This window comes from Rhinolophus ferrumequinum, chromosome 19 (genome assembly GCF_004115265.2).
Source record: "Rhinolophus ferrumequinum isolate MPI-CBG mRhiFer1 chromosome 19, mRhiFer1_v1.p, whole genome shotgun sequence".
Taxonomy (NCBI): Eukaryota; Metazoa; Chordata; class Mammalia; order Chiroptera; family Rhinolophidae; genus Rhinolophus; species Rhinolophus ferrumequinum.
Window position 1 is genome coordinate 21,282,186 of NC_046302.1, and position 26,514 is coordinate 21,308,699.

The 26,514-nt window shown below is 38.7% G+C and overlaps 1 protein-coding gene across 6 annotated transcripts in view; it reads right to left on the bottom strand.

Moving 5' to 3' along the window:
* Positions 1 to 26,514, bottom strand: part of ZNF521 (zinc finger protein 521) — a 280,797-nt gene that overhangs the window by 139,797 nt on the left and 114,486 nt on the right. For all 6 annotated transcript variants that reach the window (XM_033087527.1, XM_033087526.1, XM_033087530.1 and 3 more), the window contains one exon: positions 19,919 to 23,271. In XM_033087527.1, coding sequence (XP_032943418.1) covers positions 19,919 to 23,271 — 3,353 coding nt within the window. The remainder of the gene's footprint in view (positions 1 to 19,918; positions 23,272 to 26,514) is intronic.

The window sequence follows — 26,514 nt, forward strand, 5'->3', positions numbered from 1 at the left end:
TCCTAGACTACGAACGTGAAGTAAAGAGATAAAGTATTCTTGCCTGGGACTCACAGAAAGTTCTAGCAAGTCCAGAACTCCAGGCCTCCAGGAGAATTTGCCCACATTCACATGGTGGTGTCGCATCTTTACAAAAAGGAATTGCTAACGATGGCCAGGCTGGCTCTCCATCGTGCTCCAAACTGATCGTGAGGATCCCCTAAGTGCCACCTTTCCATTGGTAGTTCTCGCTACAAACTGCAGCCTTCTTGGGGGTTTCTCGCTTCTCCGCGTATATTTCAGCATAGAATTCACTACATGATATTCAAAGCATCTATTCACATTCCATTCCTAGGTTTCCTGCCACTTAAGAAACAATGTCTTCTTTCTCTCGTCAGCTTCAGTACCCAGCACACTGCCTGACAGGGAGCATTTGTGAAGGAAGGAGTGTATGAACTATACAGAAATGAACTGATTTGGGCTTTTTATAAGTATACCCAAGAGTAAGTGTTTTCAGAGAAATGTGTTGGAGGGAATAAGACTGCTGCCACCAAACATGCCTGCATTCTACCTCACACCACTGGGTAAGACCTTCTAGTACCCATTCAGATTATCCCAGAAAGATAAAAATATAGACCTGAAAAAGGTCTGCCGAGTCAAAATTGATAATATATCTTTAAAAGCTAGTATTTCCCATATAAAATATGTCCAAGAACATAACTGAGAAAATAAGAGGCCCCTTCCCAACAGGGCTCCTGCTCCTTGAGGCCACTGTTCCACTGTATAGGATATGAGGGGGAAGGTGCTAAGAAAAGGATGACAGCAGCAAATTCAACTTTTTATTTTTTTTAATAGAATCTGTTCAAGGGAAGCACTGTAATATTTTTTTAAATGTTCTTTAAATGGCCAGGTAATAAACCAGTCATTCTTTTAAAAGATATTTTGGAATTTCATTGATGAACAGCTTTATTTGACATCTGAGATAGTCCCATTTCTATTCTTGCTAACTCCTCACCATCTTAATATGTACGTGATTTGATATTTGAGGGTATATTTCATTTTTGGAAGTTTAATTCTTTGCCAAGTGAAATATGAAATAGTATCTATGTTTTTGCCACTGTGTGCCCGGCACCTATGCACAATGCTTGTCACAGGTTTGAAACTCAATAATTGTTAAATGAATGGAAAAATGAATGAATGAATGAATGGAATAGATGCAAATGAATCTAAACAGTGTAACACGCCTGTTTTTGGAATGTCTGTTTTGGAATGATTTAAATTTGGTATAAGAAAATGATATCAATCCAGACCCAATTATGGTGCTAAAAGGATCTGTCTTCCATCAAAATGATTTCAATGTTCCAATCTTAATAGAGACAGACATTAAACTTAGAGGGCTTCCTGCCAGTTTTTCAGCTATCTTATTTGGTCATTTAGTCCTCTGTCCTATCCTCCCTTCCACTTATCCTCCCCTCTTTTCTCTCTTCTGTTCCTTCTCTTACTTTTTTTTTTTTTAAAGAATGATCTTTATTAAACATGTGGTCACTATTCATAATTGTATTTCTGAACATTTCTTTATCAACAGCTTTTATTACTGCTTATTTTTGCTTCCTTACGGTAAGCCAAAATTATAAATATAAAATACCCAAGATGATCCTTAGATTTATCTTAAGATGAGTTTGTTAACATCAGACTTTGTCAAGTTAGGTTTATCAGTGCCCCTTTGATTTCTAAATTATGGTACGAGCAGATCTTTGTTTTTAAGTAATCACTTACTTAGTCATTTTTAATATATAGTATTCTATTCTAAATATAAATCAAGAATTTGGATTTGCATCTAAATTACAAATCTTGTCCAAAACAAAAAATTTTTTTAACCACCTTCTTTCTCCAGAACATTACATATATTTGATCCATAAAGAACATGGCCAATGGATTTTAGGCAAACAAATAATAGCCCTTTAAAATTAACTGCCTCTAGAACTATTCACTTGCTTTCTGAACTTAGGAGAAAAAAAAAGTCTTATTTTTTATGCACTTAGTGAGACTTTCATTTACAATTTTTTTCTTAAATATTATTTCCCCAAGATTTTTTCTTTTTGCTCCCCTGCTTTCCGTGATATGTTTTAATCCAATAATACTAGTGAATAGTTTCCATTCCCTCTCTATAATTAGTTTTCCTACCTACATATTCATCTATTTGTGTTTTCTTACCTTTGATATTTATAATTCGCTGTATTATCTCTGACCTCAAAGCAAACAAAGTAATATTTTTACACTTTCTTTATTCCTTGACTTTCATTGTTTCTAGGTGTTTCAAAATTTGACTACACTTTTTTATTTCATCAACTTTGTGGAAGTTTAATGACTTATTTAAATGCATTTTCACTGAATAATCCATAATTCTAGAATTAGATAAAATTATTCTAGAATAAATTGAGAAACATTATTATATACTTAGTATCCATAGGGATATGTATAGACTTATACACAGATATCATATAAATGATGTACAATATACAACATTTGTAGGGTGCTTCACGTTTACCAAGAAACTCTCACATACACACGTTATCATTTGCTCTTCACAATAACCCTAAAAAGTAGGTAGTGTATGGATTATGCTCATTCTAGCCATGAAGAACTTGAAGCTTAGGAAGGACTAGTTAAGACCACACAGATGGTTCTGTCAACTATTATTAATTTGAACTTTTTTTTTTTTTTGGCTAAGTACAATGTTTTCTTCTACTTAAACTCCCCGAACCCATAATGGCAGTCTCTACATAACAAAAACTTTTCAGACTCATTTGAAGGCTTGCTTATGTAATACAATGTTTAATTCAATCAACTAGTTTTTTGTCTTGATGTGGCAATTTTTATGGGATTTCACCTGCCACTCAATCTCTTTATGATGTGAATTGCGTAACATATTACATACTTCCGAGGGGTCTTATGTTCCATTTATGTGCAATTCTAAGGAACTGTATCACTAGTTCTCAGAGAAATGTTTTCTTTGTTTCTTTTCCCATTTGTTTTAATCACCAGGTTTCAATTATTTAGAAATGTTTACTAAGAACCTATATAATGTGTCAGGAACTCTGGGAAACATGGAGGACACCACACAAAGCCCTGCCTCCTTCTCTCTCTCCAACTCGCTTTGCTACAGCCTTGCTGGCCCCAGCCCTTAAGCCTGTCAGGCATGTTCCTGTCTCAGGTCTTTTGCTTTGGAAATTCTTTTTGTTTTCTCTGTGCACAGGTATCTGCAAAGCTAACTCCTGCCCATTCATTTGCTATTTCTCTTGAACCACTTTAGTACTTCACTGGTACATCTATTATGGCACATATCCCATTCTGCTTTATATCTATTTACTGTTATATATTAAATTTTCCCTAGTAAACAGTTAGTCTTCAGGGGGCTACACTTGGGAGAAAAACATATATTCAAATATCTATGCCCATCCTCTTTAAAAATCTGATAGCCTAATGTACTGTAGATAGCAGGACATTAATAAATCTGTTATCTTAAATAGAAGTATCAGACGAGGAATAAAAAGCTAATGCTATAAGCTAATGTTTCCCAAAGTGTGAGATATGTAACACTTTAACTATAATGTATGGATACTGCTCTTTCTAATTACACAAAGGAAAAAAGTTTCATTGAGATGCTAATATCTTTAATACTGCTACAACAGTTGATTAACTTACTTGTAACAATGAAAGAACAGGTTTTAGTCTCACAAACTTTTGCAGGTATGAGTATAAAGCTAGAATTTGTAAAACAGTATTTTGTATTGATTGCTTTAGTTTTATATTTATCTTCTATTTATGATGAGTGATACATATAGTTCTGCTTTTATGTTAAATATTAAATGCTTACAAAGAATACTTATAACATAGATATAAAGAGTAACTATTAAACACCTGTGTGCTCAACTTAGCTTCCTATGTGGTCTTCCCAGACAAGCATTACTCTGTCTGAATTTGCATTTCCCATATTACTGAGGATAAATATTCTCACATGGTCACTGGACCTTCATGTTTCCTATTTGTGAAATGCTTGTTCATGTTAATTTCCTGTTTTATTTGGTAGTTTGACTATTGACTGTGGCTGTGTATTACATATTTAAAAAACTAATAACTTTTCCAGATATATGTGTTATAAATATGTTTTATCATCTTGTAGCTTTTGTTTTGCTCGCGTTATGGTAACTTTTGGTAAATAGAAGTAATTTTTAATGCAGATGAACGTATCAATTATTTTGTGATTTGTATAATCTGGGTCTATTTGAAACATTGTTCCCTAACCTAAGGTCATAAAAGTATTCTATTTTTTTTCTAAAATGTTTATGGTTTATGACTTTGTATATTTTTACATATGTGAGAATTTACACATATTCTCACACGTTAGGATTGAATTTTATTTGTTTTCATATCATAACAAATTGAATACTCCATCTATTCCCCCATTTATGTGCAAGGAGCGCTCTATTCTATATTGAGTTTTCATATATCTCTTGGAGATGATATCTCTTGGAGAACTTCTTTTTTGTTTTGTGGACTAATACCACATCATCCTAATTACCGCAGATTTATTATAAATTAATTATGGAATAGGACAAATCTTCCCCTACCTATTTTTTTCCTTCAAGGGGATCTTTGCTTTCATTTTTTCCATACACATCTTGAATCTGCCAAGTTGCAAAAAATAAAAATATAAAAAATACATTTTAAAACCTGTTGAAATTTTCATTGGAGTGGCCATGAATCTATAGATCAAATTGGGGATAACTGACAACTTTATAGTATTGAGCCTTCTTATCCATGAACAACTTGTATCTGATCATTCATTTAGGTCTTTAAAAATATTTTTCAATAATGTGGTATCATTTTCTACATAAATGTCTTATATATCTTATAAGATTTTTTTGTCTATTATAAATTGGATTATTTTAGGACTTATGCATTCTAACTTTTTTGCTAGTGAATAAAAATCTAATTGAGTTATGTGAATTGATTTGGTAACTAGCAACTTTGATAAAGTTTTATTCATTATAATATGTCTTTAGATTCTTATTCTATACTCATACACAAACATAAGACCGCCAAATAACACTTGAATTTGTTTCTATTTTAGTTGTAATAATTTATCTCCTTTAAACTGAAAATGTGGTCAATTTAATTAATTGATTTCCTACGATTAAGACCACCTTGCATTCTTGTGTTAAAACCATTTTAATCATAGTATAAAATCCTTTTTTAACATAGTGGATTTAGATTTTTAACATTTTGTTTAAAATTTTTAACTGTAAAATTATGAGTAAAATTGGCCTAAATTATTCTTTTACTACCATTGTCTGGTTTTCGTATCAAGATTATACTGGACTCATTAAATGAATTGGAGTGTTCACTCTTTTTGCATGTTCTGGCATAGTTTTGGAATTATGTGTATATTCTGGTATTTTCTTTTTTGGGACAATTTTCAACAGTTTATTAAACTCTTTAATATTTATGGAATCATTCTAATTCTCTTTTTTTCTTGAGTCAGCTTTGGTAACGTACTATTCTAAGACTACTTCCATGTAATCAAAATTATCCAGCTATTAGCATAAAGTTATTCATAATATTCTCTTACTCTTTTGTATCTCGTGCATTTTTTTTGTAAAATTTTAATTGAGAAATAACACTCATATAGTAAACTGCTGTAATCATCAGTGTATTGATCGAAATTTTACATATGTAGTTATCAGTGTAACCACCACATAGATCAAGATAATGGAACATTTCTAGCACCAAGACAAATCCCTTTTGCCCCTTCCCAGTTGATACCATTCCAGAGGTAACTATTCTGACTTTGATCACTACAGATTCGTTTTGACTATTCTTAAACTTTATATGAATAGAGTTGTGTAGTGCTAAGTGTCTGGTTCCTTTTTTCCAATATGATGTATGAGTCCTCCAGGTTGTTATATAGAAGTAATTCAGTCCTCTTTATTGCTGTGTAGCATTCCATTATATGAACAGAATGAATTCATACCATTATATGAAGGTATTTATTCATTCTATTTGGACAGACATTTTGATTGACTCTAGCTTAAAGCTTAAATGTAAAAACTACTATGAATATTCTTGCTCATAACGTGGTAAACAAATGCACTCATTTCTCTTAGATATAGACCTAGGGGTGGCATCAATGGGTCCTCGTAGAATAGGCTAGTATTCAACTTTAGTATACATTGCCCAACAGTTCTTAAAGCAGTTGTACAAAATTATACTCCCACTGGTAAAATAAAAGAATTCCAATTGTTCTTCATTGGAACAAAAAATAGAATTTTTGCATTCTTTTTTATTTCAGTCATTGTGATATGTGCAGTTGTATTCTTACTATCTTTTTAACTTCTGAATATATGAAGGCATGGCTCCCCTTTCATTATTATTTTTTTATCTTGATTAATTTCACCAGAAGCTTGAAAATTTTGTTAAGTCTTTTCCAAAAACTAACTCTTCACTTTGTTGGCCTCCTTGTTTGTTCTCTATTTCATTGCTTTTTGTTCTTAGCTTTATTACTTTCTTCCCTTCTACTTTTGTATGGGTTTGCTTTGTCGTTCTGTTCCTAATGTCTTAAGTTGAATGTTAAGCTCATTGATATTATGCCTTTTTAATTTTCTAATATGTACTTTTATGTTCTAGTAACTTCCCCTCTAAGTACTGCTTTATTTATATCTCACAGGTTTTGGATTGTAGTTATCTTTGAGTTCTAAGTATTTTTAACTACTATTTTTATTCCCTCCTTGTTCTAGGAATGGTTTTAATTTTACAATTTATAGGGTGTTTTAAAAAAGTATCTTTTTAATTTATAATGTATTTGTATTATGGTCATAGCATGTGATCTATGTGAATTTTAATTTTTAAATGTGAGAAATAACACACATATAGCAAGCTGCTGTAATCTTAAGTGTGTTGCTTGATGAAATCTTACATATGTGTACACCTTACCTTAATATGGGAATTTTTATAAGATACCACCTGCCAATCTGTTCCTATAAACTGTATAGTACATTACACACTTATGAGGAGTCTTATATTCTATTTATTTGCTTTATGAAAGGAAGAGAGTGACGGAGACCAGTTAGTTTATAATGGCAAGACTTGATCTGGAGAAAAGATGTAGAAAAAGTGAATAGAAAATACCTGGAGAGTGACCCAAAAGGTTAGGAGAATAAGATATAGGAGATACAAACTAATTTTCAGACAAGAATGACTAGGAGAAAGATGGAGTACTGACAAAAATTAGAGAGAAAAAGACATTATGATTTGATTTGCTCAAAGGGCTTAGCAGAATATCCAACTGCTAACATCAAATGGACAGCTGAAAATCTAAGACTGGGATTTACAAAGAGGATGAAAGTTGGAAAAAATTTATAAATAAGGAAACAGGCTATTTAGGCTTTTTAAAAGTCTTTAGGAAGGTTCTCATATTTAGCCTATTAATTTTCTAGGATACTATACATATCAAATGGAAAACTACATCTATATTATGTGGTAAGCAGAAGGATACAATAATAAGAGATCCAGAATGTAACTTGCAATATTTTTTCATTATTCAAAATTGTCTTGGATAGATATTTATTAATCTTCAACACAATTTCGGCCAAAATGTAAAATGCCTAAACAGAATTCTACCACTAGAGGAGATCCAAGATGGCGGAGTAGATAAACACCATGCCTGCTTCCTTCCATGATCACATTAAAATTACACCTAAATTATAGATCAAGCTGGAGAACCATCTGAAGTCTAGCTCAACAAAAGTTTTATAACTAAGCATATAAAGAAGCCATGTTGAGACTGGTAGGAGGGGAACAGATGCGAACTGGGATGGTGCCAAACCCGTCTGTGGCGGTTGAAAATAGGGAGGGATCCCTGGGCCGCGGAGGTTCCCCGCAGAGGAGTGAAGGACCTCTGCCCCACTCCAAGCTCTACAGCCCAGAGTACTGGTGCCAGAAAGAGGAGCCCCCACAATATCTGGCTGTGAAAAACAGTGAGGAATCTGACAATTCGGGTGGGACAGAGGCTGCAGGAAACCCAGACGTCCTCGTAAACGGCCCTTGCACAGACTCACTTGCTCGCTCGCAGGCTCTTACCTTGGGCTCCAGCAGAGGGATGGTGACATGGGGTGGGGAGGGAGTGTCAGGGGCACATGGGGAGTAGACTGAGGTGTGTGGCTTTGAGGCCAGGGTTGGAGGACAGTCATCACTTTCTCTGTGTGGGGTGCTCCTCCCACGCAGCCAGGCAGGCTGGCAGCATCTTTCCTTGTTGAGCCTGCCCCCTATGCTTACGGCCAAATCTGAATGTGATTGGTCTGGTGAGATCCGGGGCTCCACCCTGCTGACTCACTGGGATCCCGCCCGACCCAACTTCCCCAACGCTGGAGGTACTTTCTCAGGGAGCAGCCAGCCCCACCTCCATTGCACTCTTTCTTGGAAAACTATCGGAGTCCACAGGCCCCAAGCAGGAGATGACTGCTCTGAGCCTTTTCCTGAGTCAGTCCAGGCTCAGCACTGGCACTAAAACAGAATCCACTTAACTTGGTGAACACAACTCTTCCCACTCCAATGACTCATTGAGATCCTGCTTCGCCCAACTCCCATACTACACAAGGCTTTATCAGTGGCTGAACTTTAAGGGAGCTGGCAGGTGGCAGCAGGCCTCAGGGTGTACTGGCTTTTTGCAGAACTACCCTGGGCCTGGTACTAGTGGCAGCTGTGCTTGGTTCACAGCGTGGCCTCTCCCACGCACCTCCAGATTTAGCATAGGCAGCAACAACCATGGATTAGCTCCTACCAGGTAGTCCACAGCTGGTCACAGGCAGTGAGTGACCTAGGCCGGCATCAGAGCCCCTCCCAAGAGGCCCCAGAACCAACATACCTGGAGGCTGGCTTCAGACCACGGCAGAGCATTGCCCAATTGGTCCTACAAGCAGCACACACAAAGGGCGGGCTCAACAGACACCAGAGACTACTGGGCAAATCACACTCAGGTAAGCCCCTGTATGTGCACAGTAGCCCATAGCTGTGGAGTTGGCCAAACCCCACAGCCAATCAGCCTGAGGGTCAATCCCACCCACTGACATGCCAATAGCAATCAAAGCTCAACTATAACAGGAGGGACACACAAGGGACACTCCTGGAGCACCCAGAGCAGGTAACCAGGGACACTGTGCCAGAGCCCCACAGGGCACCCACTACATAAGGCCACCTGGCCAAGACTAGGAGACATAACAGATCTACCTGATACATAGAAACAAATACAGGGAGGCAGCCAAAATGAGGAATACATCCCAAATAAAATAGGAGAAAACTCCAGAAAAAGAACTAAACGAAATGGAGGCAAGCAACCTACCAGAGACAGAGTTCAAAACAATGGTTATAAGGATTGTGGGGACAGAGCCCCAAAAAGCAGTTTCCAGGCTCTCAGCCTCACATAGAAAGGTGCTGGCTCAGGTAGTAAATGGCCATCGACTGTGATCAAATGGCCAGCAGCTGTGGCTAGTTGGCTGTCAGCTGTAACCAGTGAGCCATTAGCCATGAATATAACTGCCGTGGCTAGGCTAGCAGAAAAAGGGGGAGCTAGCAAGAAGATGGTGGCTGAGTCTGCAAGCGGCACAGTGAGGGTTGAGAATTGTGTTGCTCCTGTTTCCTGTGTCTCCAACCCAGCCGCCAGCGAGAGTATAGTGGTATGACTCCCCTACCTATGGCTCCGTGGCTGTTCCTTTTTGGCCTCACCATGTCCTGCGTTCTTATGTGGGGAGTGGGACCAAAGACCCCGCCTGACACCCCGCACGACACTTGGCGTAGTCGGCAGGATCCCCTGCACTACAAGGATGCTCAATGAACTTAGTGAAAACTTCAACAGAGAGATAGCAAGAATAATAAAGGACATAAAAACCATAAAAAAGAACCTTTCAGAAGTCAAGAATATAATAACTGCAATGAAGAATGCACTAGAAGGAATCACCAAAAGACTAGATGAAGCAGAAGATCGAATGAGCGATTTGGAACACAAGGTAGCAGAAAACACCCAATCAGAACAGCAAAAAGAAAAAAGAATCCAATAAAATGAGGATAGTTTAACAGACTTCTGGGACAACATCAAGTGTAACATTCACATCATACGGGTATCAGAAGGAGAAGAGAGAAAACAAGATTGATAACATATTTGAAGAAATAATGACTGAAAACTTTCCTATCTTGGTGAAGAAAATAGACATACAAGCCTAGGAAGCGCAGAGTCCCCCAAATGAAATGAACCCAAAGAGACCCACACCAAGACACATTATAATTAAAATGGCAAAGGTTAAGGACAAAGAGAGAATTCTAAAAGCAGCAAGTGAAAGGCAACTAGTAACTTATAAGGGAGCTCCCATAAGATTGTCAGCTGATTTCTCAACAGAAACTTTACAGGCCAGAAGGGACTGGAACAAAATATTCAACGTGATGAAAAGCAAGGACCTACAACTAAGATTACTCTACCCAGCAAAGCTATCATTTAGAATCAAAGGACAGATAAAGAGCTTCCCAGACAAGAAAAAGCTAAAGGAGTTCATCATCACCAAGCCAGTATTACAAGGAATGTTTGAGGGACTTCTTTAAGACACGGGGGGAATAATCAAAAGTATGAATAATAACAAGGCAATGGCTACATATCTATCAACAATTACTTTCAATGTAAATGGATTAAATGCTCCAATCAAAAGACACGGAAGAGCTGACTGGATAAGAAAACAAAACCCTTACACATGCTTCCTGCAAGAGACTCACTTTAGATTGAAAGACACACACACACACACACACACACACACACACACACAGATGGAAAGTAAAAAGATGGAAAAAGGTATTTCATGAAAATGGAAACAACCAAACAAACAAAAAGCTGGCATAGCCATACTTATACTAGACAAAATAAACTTTAAAACAAACGCTATAATGAGACAAAGAAGAACCCAATAATCCCATTTCAGGGTATTTATCTGAAGAAACTCAAAACACTATTTTGAGGGGACATATGCATCCATGTTTATTGCAGCATTGTTTTCAACGGCCAAGATGTGGAGGCAGCCTGGGTGTCCATCGATAAAAGAATGGATATGTGTGTGTGTGTGTGTGTGTGTGTGTGTATGAATATATGTGTGTGTGTGTATATACATATATATACATATATATATATATATATATATGTATATATATATATATACACATACAGAGAGAGAGAGAGAGAGAGAGAGAGAGAGGAATATTGCTCAGCCATGGAAGGGAATGGGTTCTTGCCACCTGTGGCAGCATGGGTGGACCTGGAGGGTATTGTGCCCGAGTGAAGTATGTTAGACTGAGAAAGACAGATGCAATTTGATTTTGCTTGTAAGTGGAATCTAAAGAACAAAATAAACAAACAAACAAATCATAAACAAACTCCTAGATACAGAGAACATTTTGATAGTTGCCAGATGGGAGGGGTGTGGGTGAAAAAAAGCGAAGGGATGAAGAAGTACAAATTCATTGTTACAAAGTAGTTATGGGGACATAGGGTATAGCATAAGGAATATACTCAATATTATAATAACTATGTATGGTGTCAGATGGATACTAGATTGTTGGGGTGATAGATAGGACGGAGTTGGGGAACAGAGTGAAAAAGCTGAAGGGATTAAAGTACAAATTTATAGTTACAAAATAGCCACGGGCATGTAAAGTACAGCACAGGGAATATAGTCAATAATATGGTATTAACTATGTATAGTGTCTGGTGGGTACTAGACTAGTCAGGGGGATCACTTCTTAAATTATATAAATGTCTAACAATTATACTCCTGAAATTATACACCTGAAATTAATATAAAATAATGTTGAATGTGGAAAAATAAAATTCTACCACTACATGGAATGATTCCAGACTCTTTTCGCCTAGTACTCAATGGACAAATATTATGTGCAATTCAAGATTCATGATTATATACAAAAAGTTTCCTATTTTTGAATTCCATATGCTCTAAAATGACATTCTAACCATATGGAAAACATCAGCAAAAAATCCAGAATGGGACATAAATACAGAAAAGCTAGGGATGATAGTGGCAGCCAACTGAATGTGTGGCACAAGGATCAGCACTAGGTGAGCATGGAACTAGGGACAAAGAGTGGATATGCGGCAGTTGCTTCCATGCTCCACACCCTGATATTTATACCAGGGGTCACTGACTCCCTGTTCTAGTAGTGTAGATACCAAACAAATATTGAATACAACAACAATAAATCTGAAAGTAGACTGAATCTGGCACAGCAATTCATTCTATTTCAAGAACATCTTGAATCTTACGTATTTATTTGCTCATGTAAATTTTCTACTTAATTAAAAAATACTGTTTATTTAGAGGAACATAACTCACTTATTTTCCTTTTGACTCAGCAAAACTTAGTATCATCATTTGAAATGTAAAAATTTTAAAGGTTTTTTTTAACCTCGTATGAAAAATTTTATTATACAAAACAGAACTCTGCAACTTGAGTAGGTTCCGAATTGGCACCATATACATTTCCATTTTTAGTACAAGAACCATGAAGAAAGAAATCTTGACTTTAAGACATTTAAACCAGATCTTCATATTGAAGATGATTTTTGAATTGTTACAAACTTCAAGGCTTGTAGTTTATTTTAATATTTTTAGATCAAACCTAACTTTAAAGCATATCTATTTTTGGGTAAACTTATCTATATCTCTGTGCATTAGTTACTAGATATACCTGGCATGTACCTCCAAAGACGGAATAGACAGTATTTCTGTCACTTTGAAGTACTTATGCTGTGGTCATTTATTCAACTGATATTGATTGAGACGTTATGATTAGCATGTCGGGTGCTCAGAGGTGAGAGAGCAGGAGAAGAAAATGAACAACTAAACAAATAAGGACAATTTTTTAAAAAAATCCTTAAGAGGAGACTAACTTTGACGCATGTCAAAGGTGTCAGGCCCACCTGACACGAGAAAGAGGCAGTCGTGCAGAGAAACTGGTTTGGAAGGGCAGCAGCCCACGGGACGAAGCAGCATGTATGAAGGCTGTACAGCGGACCCCGCTCGGGAGACGTGGAGGCCAGGAGACCGGGAGGCTGGGCACAGCGCATGTGGAGAGCTGCTCTGGACAAGCTGAGGACAGCCAGCCACAGCCCGACTGTGCGGAGCCTCCTGAGCTGATGAGAGGTTGGGATTTCGTTTGAGTGAACTGGGAAGCCACTGAAGAATTTAAGTGACTTCATGTAATATACATGTCTACAAGATTCTGTCCAACAGCAGCATGAAGCGTGGACTGGAAGGAGGCAGAAGATGAAGGAGTGGAATCCAGTACGAGGCTACTGCAGTATTAGGCCAGAAATGACTGCAGCCTTGACCATGACAATGGCTGAGCGGATGGAAAGAAATGAAGGGGAGACTATCTGGAGGTGGAATCAATAGCACTTATTAATCGATCAGATGTGGGAAATGAGGGAAAAGGAGGAATCAGGAATGATGCCCAGGTTTCCTGCTTGAATCACTGGCTGTAGGGGGGTTCCCTTTCCTAAAATAATGGAAGTCTAGAAAATGAACAGGCATCAAGAGAATCGAGATATTACTTTGTATACATTACACTTCAGAAATCTCTTTAAAAGAGATCCAAACGGAAACGTCAAGCTGTCAATAGAACACTAATCTGGAACTAAAAGGAGAGCTAGACTTGAAAAATGAACTTGGGAATTCTTAGCATAGAGATAGTTACAGCCACCTTAATCGATGAGCTGCCTATGGAAAGAGGAGCCAGAGAAGAAACAGAGGGCCAAGGATGATCTTCAAGAATTCCTGTACTTTTAGAACAGGCATGATGGAAAAATCTCTAAAGACAGAAACAGGAGGAGAAGTAGGAGGGGGTGCCATGACGTCGGAGAAGTGCACGTCAGGGCAAGAGCTGTCCACTCCACCTAGTGCTGCAGGCATGATGAGGACAGAAAGGCTTTCTTTGGAACCTGGAGACCACGGGCAATCTTTGTAGGAGCAATTACAACTTCTTTGGGAAAGCAGGCTTTGACGTGACGTGGGATAAAAACAGCAGACTGGTACGTGCTCACCATATCTATGACAGAACCTCAATGATGATGAAACATTTGAGTCCAAATGGGGGAAAAATATGAATAGTGATCCTAATACACTCAGAAGAAAAACACACATTTATTCAACACCTCCTAGGTTCCAGTCACTGTGTCAGGTGGTTTCTGCATGAAAACAGCTAGGTGGCCAGCTGTGCTGCCATGCTGCCATGCTGCCACATCTGGGAAAAGGCTCTGGGAGAGCCACCAGCCAGGCATACAGCTCCAGGGCACCCATCCATGGAGGCAGTGCTACTATGGGCCTGGTATTATCACAGTTATTTAGGAATATGAATTCTTGCCCTAAGGAATTCACTGGAAGAGAAGATAACTGCAGAGATGATTACAAAGCAATGAAACAGTTTTTATATAATATGTATGACACGTTGTATTCAAGGGAAAGGATGATGGTTGTGGTAGGAATTCTGGGTCATCAGAACCCTTCTAGAGTAGTTGATCTCCAAAGAAAGGGCAACTTAGACAGCCTCTTGGAAGGCAGAGGGCAGTTAGGAAGAGAGACATTACTGGGGTAGAAGTGACAGGACAGGCTTAGCAAGATACAAAGGCAGTATGTCCCTGCAAGGATTCATTAAAATACTTCTGACTACAGAATAAGGTGAAAGGTAAGAAAAGGAGGGAAAACGTTATCAGGGGCCAGAGCCTGAAGAGTCTCGTATTTCACAATAAAGGGATTACTGGGTCGTCCTATAGAGATGGAGGTGTAGAGCACTTAAAATGTTTCCAACAGGGGAGGGGCGTGCTATTCAGATTTCTGTTTTAGATAGATTGTTCTAGCAGCTTTGTAGGGATGGATTTGAAGATGTTAAGAAGATGTTAACACTGAAGTCCTAGGGAACAATTAGGAGACTGCTTCAGTTTAGTGAAAGATAATCAGAGATTGAACTTAAAATGTGAGAAGGAGATAGAGAAGAGGGGATTGATTCAAGAAATATATGAATTGAAGTTGAGATGGCTTATGACCGACTGAATGTGGAGAAATAGAAGCAACACAGAAGATCAATGGATCCACAAGTAAAATAGAAAATATAAGAAAAAAAGCAGATTTGATGAAAGGATGATGAGATCAGTTTTGGAGCCATTGAGTTTGAAGTTCATGGAAACATGCTGAGTGAATGTATCCAGGAGACAGTTGTGTGTGAGTTTGAAGTTCAGTGGAGAGGCCTGCGTTGGAAATATCACTTTTTTTTTTTTAAAGTCACCTTCATAGAAGTGTAATTCACATTTAAAAATTCACTAATTTTTACATGTGGTGAGTATTGATAAATATACATAGTCATGTAAACACTACCACAATCAAGATACAGAATATTTCTATCATTCCCAAAAGTCCCCTCCTGCCTTTGGAAATGCCATTTGGAGAGTCATCAGTAAAATGTGGTAACGGACGTCCTGGGAGGATGAGACCACAGGCAGGAGGTAATCAGAATGAGAGTAGCAATGGGGACATAACTTACAGGAGGAGGGAGAGGAAGAAGGCTATGGAACATTCAGAGAGGTATGAAGGGAACCAAGAGGGAAGACAGAGATTCCAGTAAAGAGGGTATAGCCAATGGTGATAAGTAGAGCAGTAAGTAAACTAAGATAAGCTCTCTTAAGAAAAACAAAACAAACAAACAAAACTGCATTGTATTGGTCAATTAGGACAGTAGAGATCTTAAAAGAAGTCAACTGCAGTAAAGTGATAGAAGTAAAAGATCCTTTGCTGTGGATGGAGGAATTGAGCAACAAGAGAACCCAAGACAGCGATAACAAGAGGATTTTATTAAAAGGATGGTGCTGAGACTTCAGCGAGAGGAAAGTGCCAGTGGAAGTATGAAAAGCTAGAACCTGGAGTTAGAGACCTGTATCCTCAGAGCTTCTTGTCGACCACTTACCAGCTGTGTAGTCTTAGACAGATATCGATTTATCTGAGCCTGTTTTGTGGTCTGTAAAACAAGGAAGCTCAATTAGATGATCTCCACTGTCCCTGCGGCACTGTACATGCATCTAGCAACACGGAGATCAACTGGTAACCCTTGCAAGAGCAACTTCATTGGATCGGTGGGGATGGTGTGAATTGAAAAGTGAGTAAATATTTCCTCGGAGAAACCTGGCTAGGAAGGATCCTGGGGAAAGGGAAGCAGAAGGGCACATGCTTCCAATACCATCACGAGACATTTTGAGGTCCAGATGGGGCAGCACCTGACCAGAGGGCCAGGCCAGGGTCAACGAACTCCAGAAAAAGGTCTAACATTTATTCAACACATAGTAAATGTTAGTAACTCTGCAAGGTTCTTCATGTGTAGAAAAGCTAGATGGGCAGCGTTCTCCCTATGTCACACTATCTCTACCTTTATGGAATCATTGTAGGTTATGTACAAATTTATATCATACTCAACATTGGAGAGGCAAAGGGAAATGAATAGGTACCCCCAAAATTTTATCTAAAACTAAGTATCCATAGCAAATTTAGATTAGTAATCAGAGGATTTGGGCACAAAGAAAACATTTTTCACAAATTCAGAAAGCATTTTGCAGAAGAAATGGGATTCAAATTCAGATCTTCTGTCTTCAATTCCAAATTTCTCATGTCATGACAACTCCCTACCAGTATCCTCCTGTAAGTGCCACGTGCCTTGTCTTTCATCCATTTCTTGGATTGTATGGATTTATATAGTACTTAGCCTTTCCTATATTGTACCTAAATCCCTTTTAAATAGGTAATCTAGTCTTGACTAAGTAACATTCTTTTCAGTCTGAAAGATGCATTCCAGTGTCTACCAATACCCTCAGGTGACTGTAAATCATAGTCCAGAAAAATCTAATCTTGCTCTTAACAATGTCTATGTACTAAGGTTTCATTATCTCCTGTGGTCTTCTTTTTCTCTTCTGAAGTCTCAATCCTCAGCAAGAAGAAGAGATGAAAATACCACCTACAGCATTCAGTCCTTCAATTCTTACTTAGCACATCTAAGTCAACAGACATACACGTCATACTTCTTCTTGTGATACAATGTATTCCCATGTGGCATACTTGTCTTTTGGCAAAGACTTAACATAACTTCTCTTTTACCTATCCTGGTGAAAAATTTACACAACCCTCATAATGAGAAATCACAAAAGCTTAACATGGCTAAGAAAGAATGGGAATAAATTAATATTTACTTATGTCTTTTTTCTTCCTGACACATTATTTTTAGTCTTCTTATTGTAAAACTTCACATATGTTTAAATAATGTTCTATGTCAAGTCCAAATAATATGGCCTACTGTACATTTTTAACTGTGAAGAGTATCAGAAGTAGACACAAAATTTTATGACAAGTAGTATAATGAAAAAATGGTAACAACGATGAAAATGTTGAACAAATTAGTGAACTATTGAGGCACAAAGGAAATATATAGAGCTGAATCCTAATGTCTGGTAAAATCAGGGCATTGCTACAAGCTCTTATTAATCAAGTTCAATAAGGAGGTACTCTTCTGCATAGTCATTTTTTTACCCTCTATAACTAGGTAATTTAAAAACACTATCGTAAGAATTAAAATTAAAAAGTACTTTAAAAAGCACTTTCTATGTTATTCTATGTATGTGCAGGATGTAGTTAAGCTTTATAATTATCATCAAGATTTTAGGTATAATTAAAGGCTTGACCATCCCTTAAAGATAAATTCTCCTAATTAATTAAATTCTAACCCAATTAACAGGTACAGACATGTATGTTAACATGTAACGTATTCATATATCCTCCTTCACTTTTAAAATATCTCACCTCTAATGATATATAATATAAAGTAATCTGGAAATATCAGAAAATATAAACCCTGAACAGATGAGAAGAAACGGGCATGTGCCTTTCCATAAACGATCTACTAAGAAAAAAGGGCTTGGTTTTATTAATTTTAAATGCATACATACCACCACAATCACACACACACACACACAAACACACACACACACACACACACACAGAGGTTAATCTTAAATCAATTTTATATACTATTTAAATTAAACATTATTATTTAAACTGTTAAACATAGCAATTTTCTTTCTAAAAAAGAAAGCAGTAATTTTCTGCATCAATTTTTTGTTTGTTTATTTTTTAAGAATTCTTGTTCAAAAGCATATAAAAATAAAACATTTGGGGGATAACTGGGGAAATTTGAAAATGGACTTCTTATAGACAATAATATGGATTTATTTAATTTCTGTAGCTGATTTAGCTAATTGCCTTAGCTAATGATATTATAGTTAGTTAGGAAAATGTCCTTATTCTCAGGAGATATGATTCTGCAACTTACTTTCATGTGGCTCAAGTTAATAGAAAAGATTAGAGAGAGAGAGAAATGTGACAAAATACTCATATGGTAAATCTATGATACGGATACATAAACACACATACACACACGTTCATTGTTATTATTCCTTTCACTTTTCTAGTTTAATCATTTTTGAAACAAAAAGTTGGAAAAAATAATTCATTTCATATAACTACCAATATTTGTTTCAAAAGAAACTATTTGGTCTAACACAGGAGCCATGAACCATTATCAAAAGTTATGTTCTTCCCGCGGTTCTCATCAGTTCAAAAGGATTTCGTTTGTTTAAATGAGAAAAAAGGTACAGATTTCCTTGAGGAGGAGAGAAGGGAAAGCAGCTTCCAAGTTTGGGCCTTTGCCTGTTACACAGACGCTGCATTTCACAAGGATGGGCTGTGTATGAGTCTTCCCAGCTCTCCCCTACCCGTTGGCTGATGGCTATCTGCAACTGCAGGGAGATGCCGGGGGGCCTCCAAGAGGGGGTGAGTGCAGAGAGGAGATAAGGAAAAGGCACTGACCGCAAACTGAAGGGAGATGGATCTCCCTGGGGTTTTCATTTGGATGCATCTCCAGATAGGGGCAGGTAGGGAAGTGGAAAGAGCTATTAGAAACCAGGTGATAAAGCATAAAGAAATTATAATAAAATGAGCCATTCTCCGCTCGTCTTCAAGGAATGACGACTTATAAAACGGGTCCATTGTAAATGAACTTGTTTCTTGTATTCACTATAGCAAAGAAAACATGAAACTACTCTTAAGCTAAGGAAAAAGAAAAAAAACCACAAACATTAATTTTGAAACCCAACCCAGAGAGAGAGAGAGTGAAGACACAGGGATAGTGCCTTTAAGTAAGGAATATTGGGCACGTGGTGTTTAATAAACGTGGGGGATTTTAAAAAATCCTGCTGGGAAAAAATGTTTTCCTCATTACCCAGAAGACAAAGAAAAACCGCGAGTGTTGACAACATGGTATTGAAAAGCCACCCCTACCCAATTTGTTATCCACAAATATATGTGTGTGTGTGTATATATATATTCTTTTTAATTTACTCTAAGCCAGCGTGTTGGCTAATAGTATCTTACTTTTATGTCATTATCTCTCTCCCATCCACACAAGTCATAGCTGGGGATTTCAACTCGCACTGAAGCTATGCTAAGATTCCAGATCTCAGTGGTGTTGGCATGCACGCTGGTCTCTTCAGTCATAGAGAAGACAATATCCCAGGGAGACTGGAATTAGTCCTATTTTGCACCATTCAAGCCAAAATGCTGCTTATCAAGAAGCAAGTAATTGCTGGCTAATGGCTATGGGGGGATAAAAAAAAAAGAACACTGCATTTCAATCTAAGCATCTCTTGGCACGTGACAATAAATAAGGCTGAGGAAAGTGCCAACACAAAGCGGGGACAGTTTCTGGAGGAGGTCAAACAGCAAACCTTAGAAAGGCAAGTTACCTCATCTGACTGGGAGGGGCTGATTCTGGGCATCGGCGAGACTTGTGGGGTTTTCAACTGTGCGCTGTTCCCGTCGGGCATGAGCTCTCGGTGGACCGTTTGGATGTGGTTCTGAAGTTCACTTTCAGACTCAAACTTAACGTTGCAGCTGGAGCAGCGAGTCTTCAGTCCCCCTGCCTTGCCTTTACCCTCCATGGCACTCAGACTCTCGTTCTGGCCCAAGCCTGGTCTGTTAGTGCTGGGAGGAATGGTGACGCCGGGGCTGCCGCTCTTACTGAGATTCACGCAGCCAGCACACAGACCGTACGGCAGGCCATTGATGTCAAGCTTCACCAGATCTTGCTTGGAACGGAACTCTTTGAGGCAAGATGCGCACTTGTACAGTTTCTGGACGTGCTGGCCACGCCCTGTGGTCTGGACAGCGGACCCATTCCCTGTCTTTTGCATGTGGAATGTCCCATGGATTTTGAGTTCTAAGGTGGAGGTCACCGTCTGCATGCAGACCACGCAGCGAAATCCTGTCAGGGAATTCCGCAAGTCAGGATGCATTTGGCAGTGCTCTAAAAACTCCTCCTCACTCTGGAGAGGCATCTTGCAAATCCGGCAGTTGCCAGTATCGAGACTCTTACTATGCGTGACTTTGTGTTCCGTAAGAGTTAAAAGGGAGGGAAACCGCTCTCCACAAATAGGGCACATGTAGTGTTTGACAGGGCCCAGGTGTGTCTGCATATGTTCACGGAGGCCATTTTCAGAGAAGAAGGTTCGAGAGCACACATTACACTTGTAATTCCCTTTAATGAGCTCGGCTTTCTTCTTCACGATGGCACTCTCTCCGGGTCTGATGTTGTGATCTCGGAGCTGATGGTTCTGCAGCAGCGTTTCCATAGTGTAGGCTGCCCCACAGATGTCACACCCGTACATAGGCTCCGAAGTGTCCACATCTTCTTCGCTCCCGTCGTGACTATTGTGGGACTCCTGACTGTTGGTCAGCAAGGTCTGCAGCTCCACCTCCTCCTTCTGCACCTGCTCGGAAGCCCCATTTGTGCCACAGTTCGGAGTCTTGGTTTCAAACACACAATGCTTTTCCCGCAAGTGTTTCTCCAGCAAAATGATCGCGTGGAAGGCTTTGCTGCAGAACTTGCAGTTGTACTTCTTACTGTGGGTGGTGATGTGGCACTGGAGCTCCACCTCCGTGCCAAAAGACTCACCACAGAAAATGCACTTGTGTACTTTCCCTTGATTTTCCAGGTGGTTGTGTTTCACGTGGAGCTGCAAGTCGGTCTCATTGCGGAAGTCCCAGTTGCAAGAGGTGCACCTGTAGACTTTCTTTTCATTGCTGTGCTTCACAGCCAAGTGGAGCTGAATGGAGACTTTGGAGTCAAAAACTTCTTGGCAGAGGGTGCAGCGGAAGAAAACAAAGGTATGCATGTCCAACAGGTGTTTCTGAAGGTCATCCACTGATGTGAACTGCTTATCACAACTCTCGCAGATGTAATACGTTGAGGTGATCATAAAATGAATGGTAACGTGCTTCAGCAAGGATTCCTGGTTGGGGAATTCCTTGTTGCACTGAGGACAGGTCAGTTTCGGAAGCACAGTGTCGAGATGAGTTTTTAGGTGAGTCTGAAAGCTGTCTAGGGACGTGTACTTAGCACCACACTGGTTACAGATATATTCTCCCGCCGGACGCGCAGGTGCACCTCCCACTGCCTGCATCATCTTAAGAGATGTCTGCTCTATGGCCACAGGAGATAGGGGGCTCAAGGCCCTGGATTTCTTCCCATTGTGAATATAATTCAGGGCCAAGGGAATGTTTTTATGATTCTCTTTGATATGTTTATTCAGTTTAAGAACGCTGTTGAATATTGGAGAATTCGTACAATAGGAACAAGAATAAACTTCTACTACTGGTTCTTTTGGAGTCCCAAGCACTGGAGAGCCAAATCGGGAGCCACTGAGGTCACAATGGACCTGCCTTATATGCTCTTCGAGGGAAGAGTCTGTGAGAAACCCCATGTAGCAATGGGGACAAAAGAATGCATTGCTATCCTTCGCCGCAGGGTTCGCAAATCCATGAGAACATCGGATGTGTTCCTGGAGAGTGTTGAGGTCGTTGACAACTTCGGAGCAGAAGTTGCACTGGTAGACTATGGCAGGCATGGCAGAAACAATCAGCCCTGGATCCTGAGCTTCATGCACTTGCTTTAGATGTTCATTTAGGTTATAGAGTGAGGGCAATACCTCCAAGCAATACTGACAAATATGGGCCTGTTCTGGCTTATCTAAATGCATAGTTTTCAAGTGAATCTGCAGAACTGCTAGACTCGAAAATAGCTGCTTGTTGCAGTAAATACAGCTGTAGGTAACTTTTGCTTGTTTACTTGAGGCAACAGTCATGTCAGAGGATTGCTGAGCAGCCCGCTTCCTCCCTCGACTCTTTGGGATTGGCGGGGCAGCTTCCACCATTGTTGAGCTGTCCACTGAAAGGTTGGAATCCGGAGTCGTGCTGGACACGGAGGTGTAGCCCACCGTGACCAGGGAAGGGCTGTTGCTGTGATTGCACGACTCTGGTTGCTGGTGACTATCCATGTGGCTGTACAGTTCCTCCACCGTATGGAAACTCTCAGAACAAATGCTGCAAGAGTTCTTCTTCTCCCCACCGTGCATCTGCTCCATGTGGTTCATGAGGGAGGTCTCCTCTACAAAAAGCTCATGGCAGTAGACACACTGGAGGGCCGCTCGGTCCTCGTTTGGGGAGCATTCGGGGTGGCACTCCGCAATGTGCTTCTGGAGGTCTTCCGGGAAGTCAAAGCCTTCCTCGCACTGACTGCACTTCTGAGTGTCCTTCATCTTCCAGTCCTCCATCCTGGAACCGGACTGAGAACCGTCCTTGTTCCTCTCATGAACCTGCATGTGTCCGTGTAAGGAACTAGAGGAAAGGAACCCACGGCGACAAATGGCACATTTATATGGCTTGTTGGACGTGTGAGTCTTTAAGTGAATCTTCAAGTGATCACTTCTGGAGAACGCAGCATCACATTCGCTGCAGTGGTACTTCTTGTCCCCTGTGTGGAGTTTGATATGGCGATCTCGGCTCCGCTTGTGTTTGAACAGCCGACTGCAGTAGGTGCATTTGAAAGGCAGTTTGTCACTGTGGCTCTGCTCATGGTGCTTCAGGTAGCTGAGGCGGCTGAATGACTTGTCACAGAACTGGCATGGATACGGGAGTCCAGGGCCACCTTCTTCCTCTCCAAAATCACAACCTTCTCCATGGCTCGGGGAAGTCTGGTCCTTGCTAGAAGGTGAGGAAGCTGGCCAGGAGCAAGTGGGATCGTCTTCCACATCTACTCCATCTGCAACGAGAAGAGGGCAGACAGTCGACTTTACCAGCTAAGAATTCAAGAACGAGTTCATCGGACCATTTCCACAAGCACCCCCAGTTGGACCACCTAGAACCATTCAGAAAAAAAAAAAAAAAAGATGAAGGAGAGAATATTTGAGTGCAACACTTTCCAACCTGAGCCCAAAGCTTTTATTCTACATTTACTTTGTACTGGGTTATAAAATATAAGAAATTAAATAGTTCTATGTCTAAATTACCCTTTTATTACTTTTTATCATTCTTCCTTAGAAGCCAGGTATATATTACACATTGACAATTTTATTAAAATGCAGATTTTAATATATTTAATGTTTCTTTTGTATTCATTCTAAAATGATTTGCATATTCTGTGAGCATCTGAAGAACCAAATGAAAAAAGGAAATATTACAGGAATGATTTAAAATTAATGCAGTCAACCCAGATGTCTAACATTTAATAAAAAATTCCCTCTGCATTTTGCTCATTTTTATATAAAAAGGAAATTCTGAAGACCAAAATCTTTTATGGGGTTCTTATTGATACAGACCTTATTGCTTTCTGCAAAAAAATATTAAAAAGTAAGCACATGAAAGAAGACAGAAAACACAATAATAATTATGGCTTGTGTAATGAAAGACAACCAGGATTTCTTCAATAACTGAAAGATTCGAATACCATAGGCCAGAAAATGGATTATTAAATGTTAGAAGGGTACTGCTAGATATTACATGTAGCTAGGATCAGCCAGGATCAAGAAAAAAATGAGAGTTTCACAAGGGCCAGATTGTAATCATGTATTTTGTTTGGAAAGTTCAAAAGGTGGCCCACCATTTCTTCCTTTTGCAAAAGCTTCAGCAGCATGAACTTCCTTAGCCAAACAGGACCTGCACTTTGAGGTGGGCAGAGACAAAGCAACTTGTGAAAAACTGGAAACAGGAAAAGTGATAAATGATTATGGTAAATGCTGAAAGATTTATGAGTAACAAAGAAAAGACAAACAAGACTGAAAGCCAGATATAACCTTAGCAAGTTATCCATAAAGTAACACTACCTTGTATTAGGTGGGTTTTTAACTACATTCTTATCAAATGTGCACTCCTACTTCTGTTGCTTTCGTAACATCCAAGCAGAAAATAAGATCTGACAAATCGGTTGCTTTTTTGCTTTTCAAAACAATCTATCATTCAAGATCAGAAGAAATTGTAAAAGCGTTTCACTCTCCAAAAGAGCAAGGTTTTCCATAAACGCATACAAGTAAAGGGCCATGGAGCAGAGCTAGTGTGGACAGTGATTGTGTTAGAATAACAGGTTCAATTAGAATATTATTAGGATAGTCTAAGAATATTCAAATAGAATATGATCAAATAAGTGTTTAAATTCTTCAAAGCTAAAAAGTTCACTACCAAGCTATATTATCAACATAAAAGTAGAAACTGGCGAGCATTATGTAAACAAATTCCACGTCTGCTTTCTTTAAGTTAACAAGATTTTACTAGATTATCAACCTCTTGCTTATCCACAGGAAACAGATGAGGATCATTCCTTTCCTGCATCTAGAAACTGATGACAACACCATCTCACTATCAATGCCAGATGGCAACCATCTAACTCTGAGAAAACAACCAAACACCATTATTGGATCTCTGCCCACTGCAACAAAGCTTTGCAACACAAGTTGAAAACCGCATGATTTTGCAGCCTCATTTATATGAGTCTATAACCCAACATGTTTCCAGCATAAGAGAGGGTCTGATAATTGTGGGTGTGATTTAAATTTAAAAGTGAATTATAAAGAACATATGCAGATGAACTCACCACCCAACATAAAGAAAAACAATTTTAAAAATTTAATTAAAAAAAAAACCTCAATGATGATTTTAGCTTTCCCCTTAAAAAACCGTAAATCAATTAAAGTTGGTGTCCCTAAAATAAACCAAATTTTTATAATATTTCCCCTCACTGAAAAAAAAATTATTACACACTAAATTTGCTCAATATTCTAGGTAAAAATCTACCACATTTCGCATTTATCTTTTGGGCTTACATCCTGTTGTTTTACTTAAAAATATTTTCAAACACATCATCTCATTTGTACAGTTGGAGAAGGCAGTGAATCAGAACTTGTCATGCATCTAGACTGGAAGAAAATAACTATTGAGCCTGAAAATTTAGCAAGTGAATTTATTATTAAAGTGAAGATTGTGTCCAGGCATGATATATCATTATACAAATGCACAAAGAATTATAGCGCAATAGACCATTATAAATAGTGTGCAATCCCTGACACCATGCTTAAATCAGGCTCTTGTCAATGGGCCACGCCTGACTATACCTATTACATAACTGTTCTCTTCAGCTTGTAAATTTCAACTACATGTCAAGTGAGCTGAGAGTTAGGATCAAGTTTTTACTCAAAGCAGGCTTGAAGTAAGCTGGAAACCTTTCCTCTCTCCCCTGTCCCTGCTACTTCGTCTTGGGGAATCAAACAGGAGTGATAATCACAGATGATGTGTCTTTGTAAATGAAATACATGCACATCGCCTACAGAATTCGTAAGGCTTAGGCTGGAGAATGGAGTACTTTGAGCAGAAGTGAAAAGTTTGAACAGGGAATGCTAATTTTAGAAAAATAAATAAAGGTGTCATGAAAGGTGATTTCTGTTTTAAAATACAAATTGTGAAAAACTCATTTGCTAGTACTATAAATGGATCTATTCTCCCAGGAGCACACAAGGAAATCACTGACAAAATTCCCAGGAGGGTTGGTTCATGCTCTAATGGTATCAGACACTCCCAAGACTTTTGTGGTGGTGGTGGTGGTGTTGCCAACATTCTCTGAGGTCTACACCAGTCTTTGATTTGTTCCCATTAACTTAAGATTTTTAGCAGTCACAACGCAAACTCTGTTTAAATGGCTAATAGAGATTTAAACAATTTCAAATTCTTTTTTCATATAGAGGAAATTATGGAGGATTCTTTTAACTCTGGTTTCTGAATCAACTTGAACTTTTTTTCCCTTTGGCACTCACTAAGTGCTACTTACAGGAATGTCTTTCTGTGTTATGGCAAGTTTTCTGCATTTCAATGTGAAGTACTTAACATGTCCATGTTAAATTTAAATTTTTGGAATCAGTCACTTCACACTAGCTGACTCTCAGAGAACTATAGCTCTTACAGCCGGAATAAAAAAAATAAAAAATAAAAAAAAGACTTTGCTGGAAACCAGCTCCGTGGC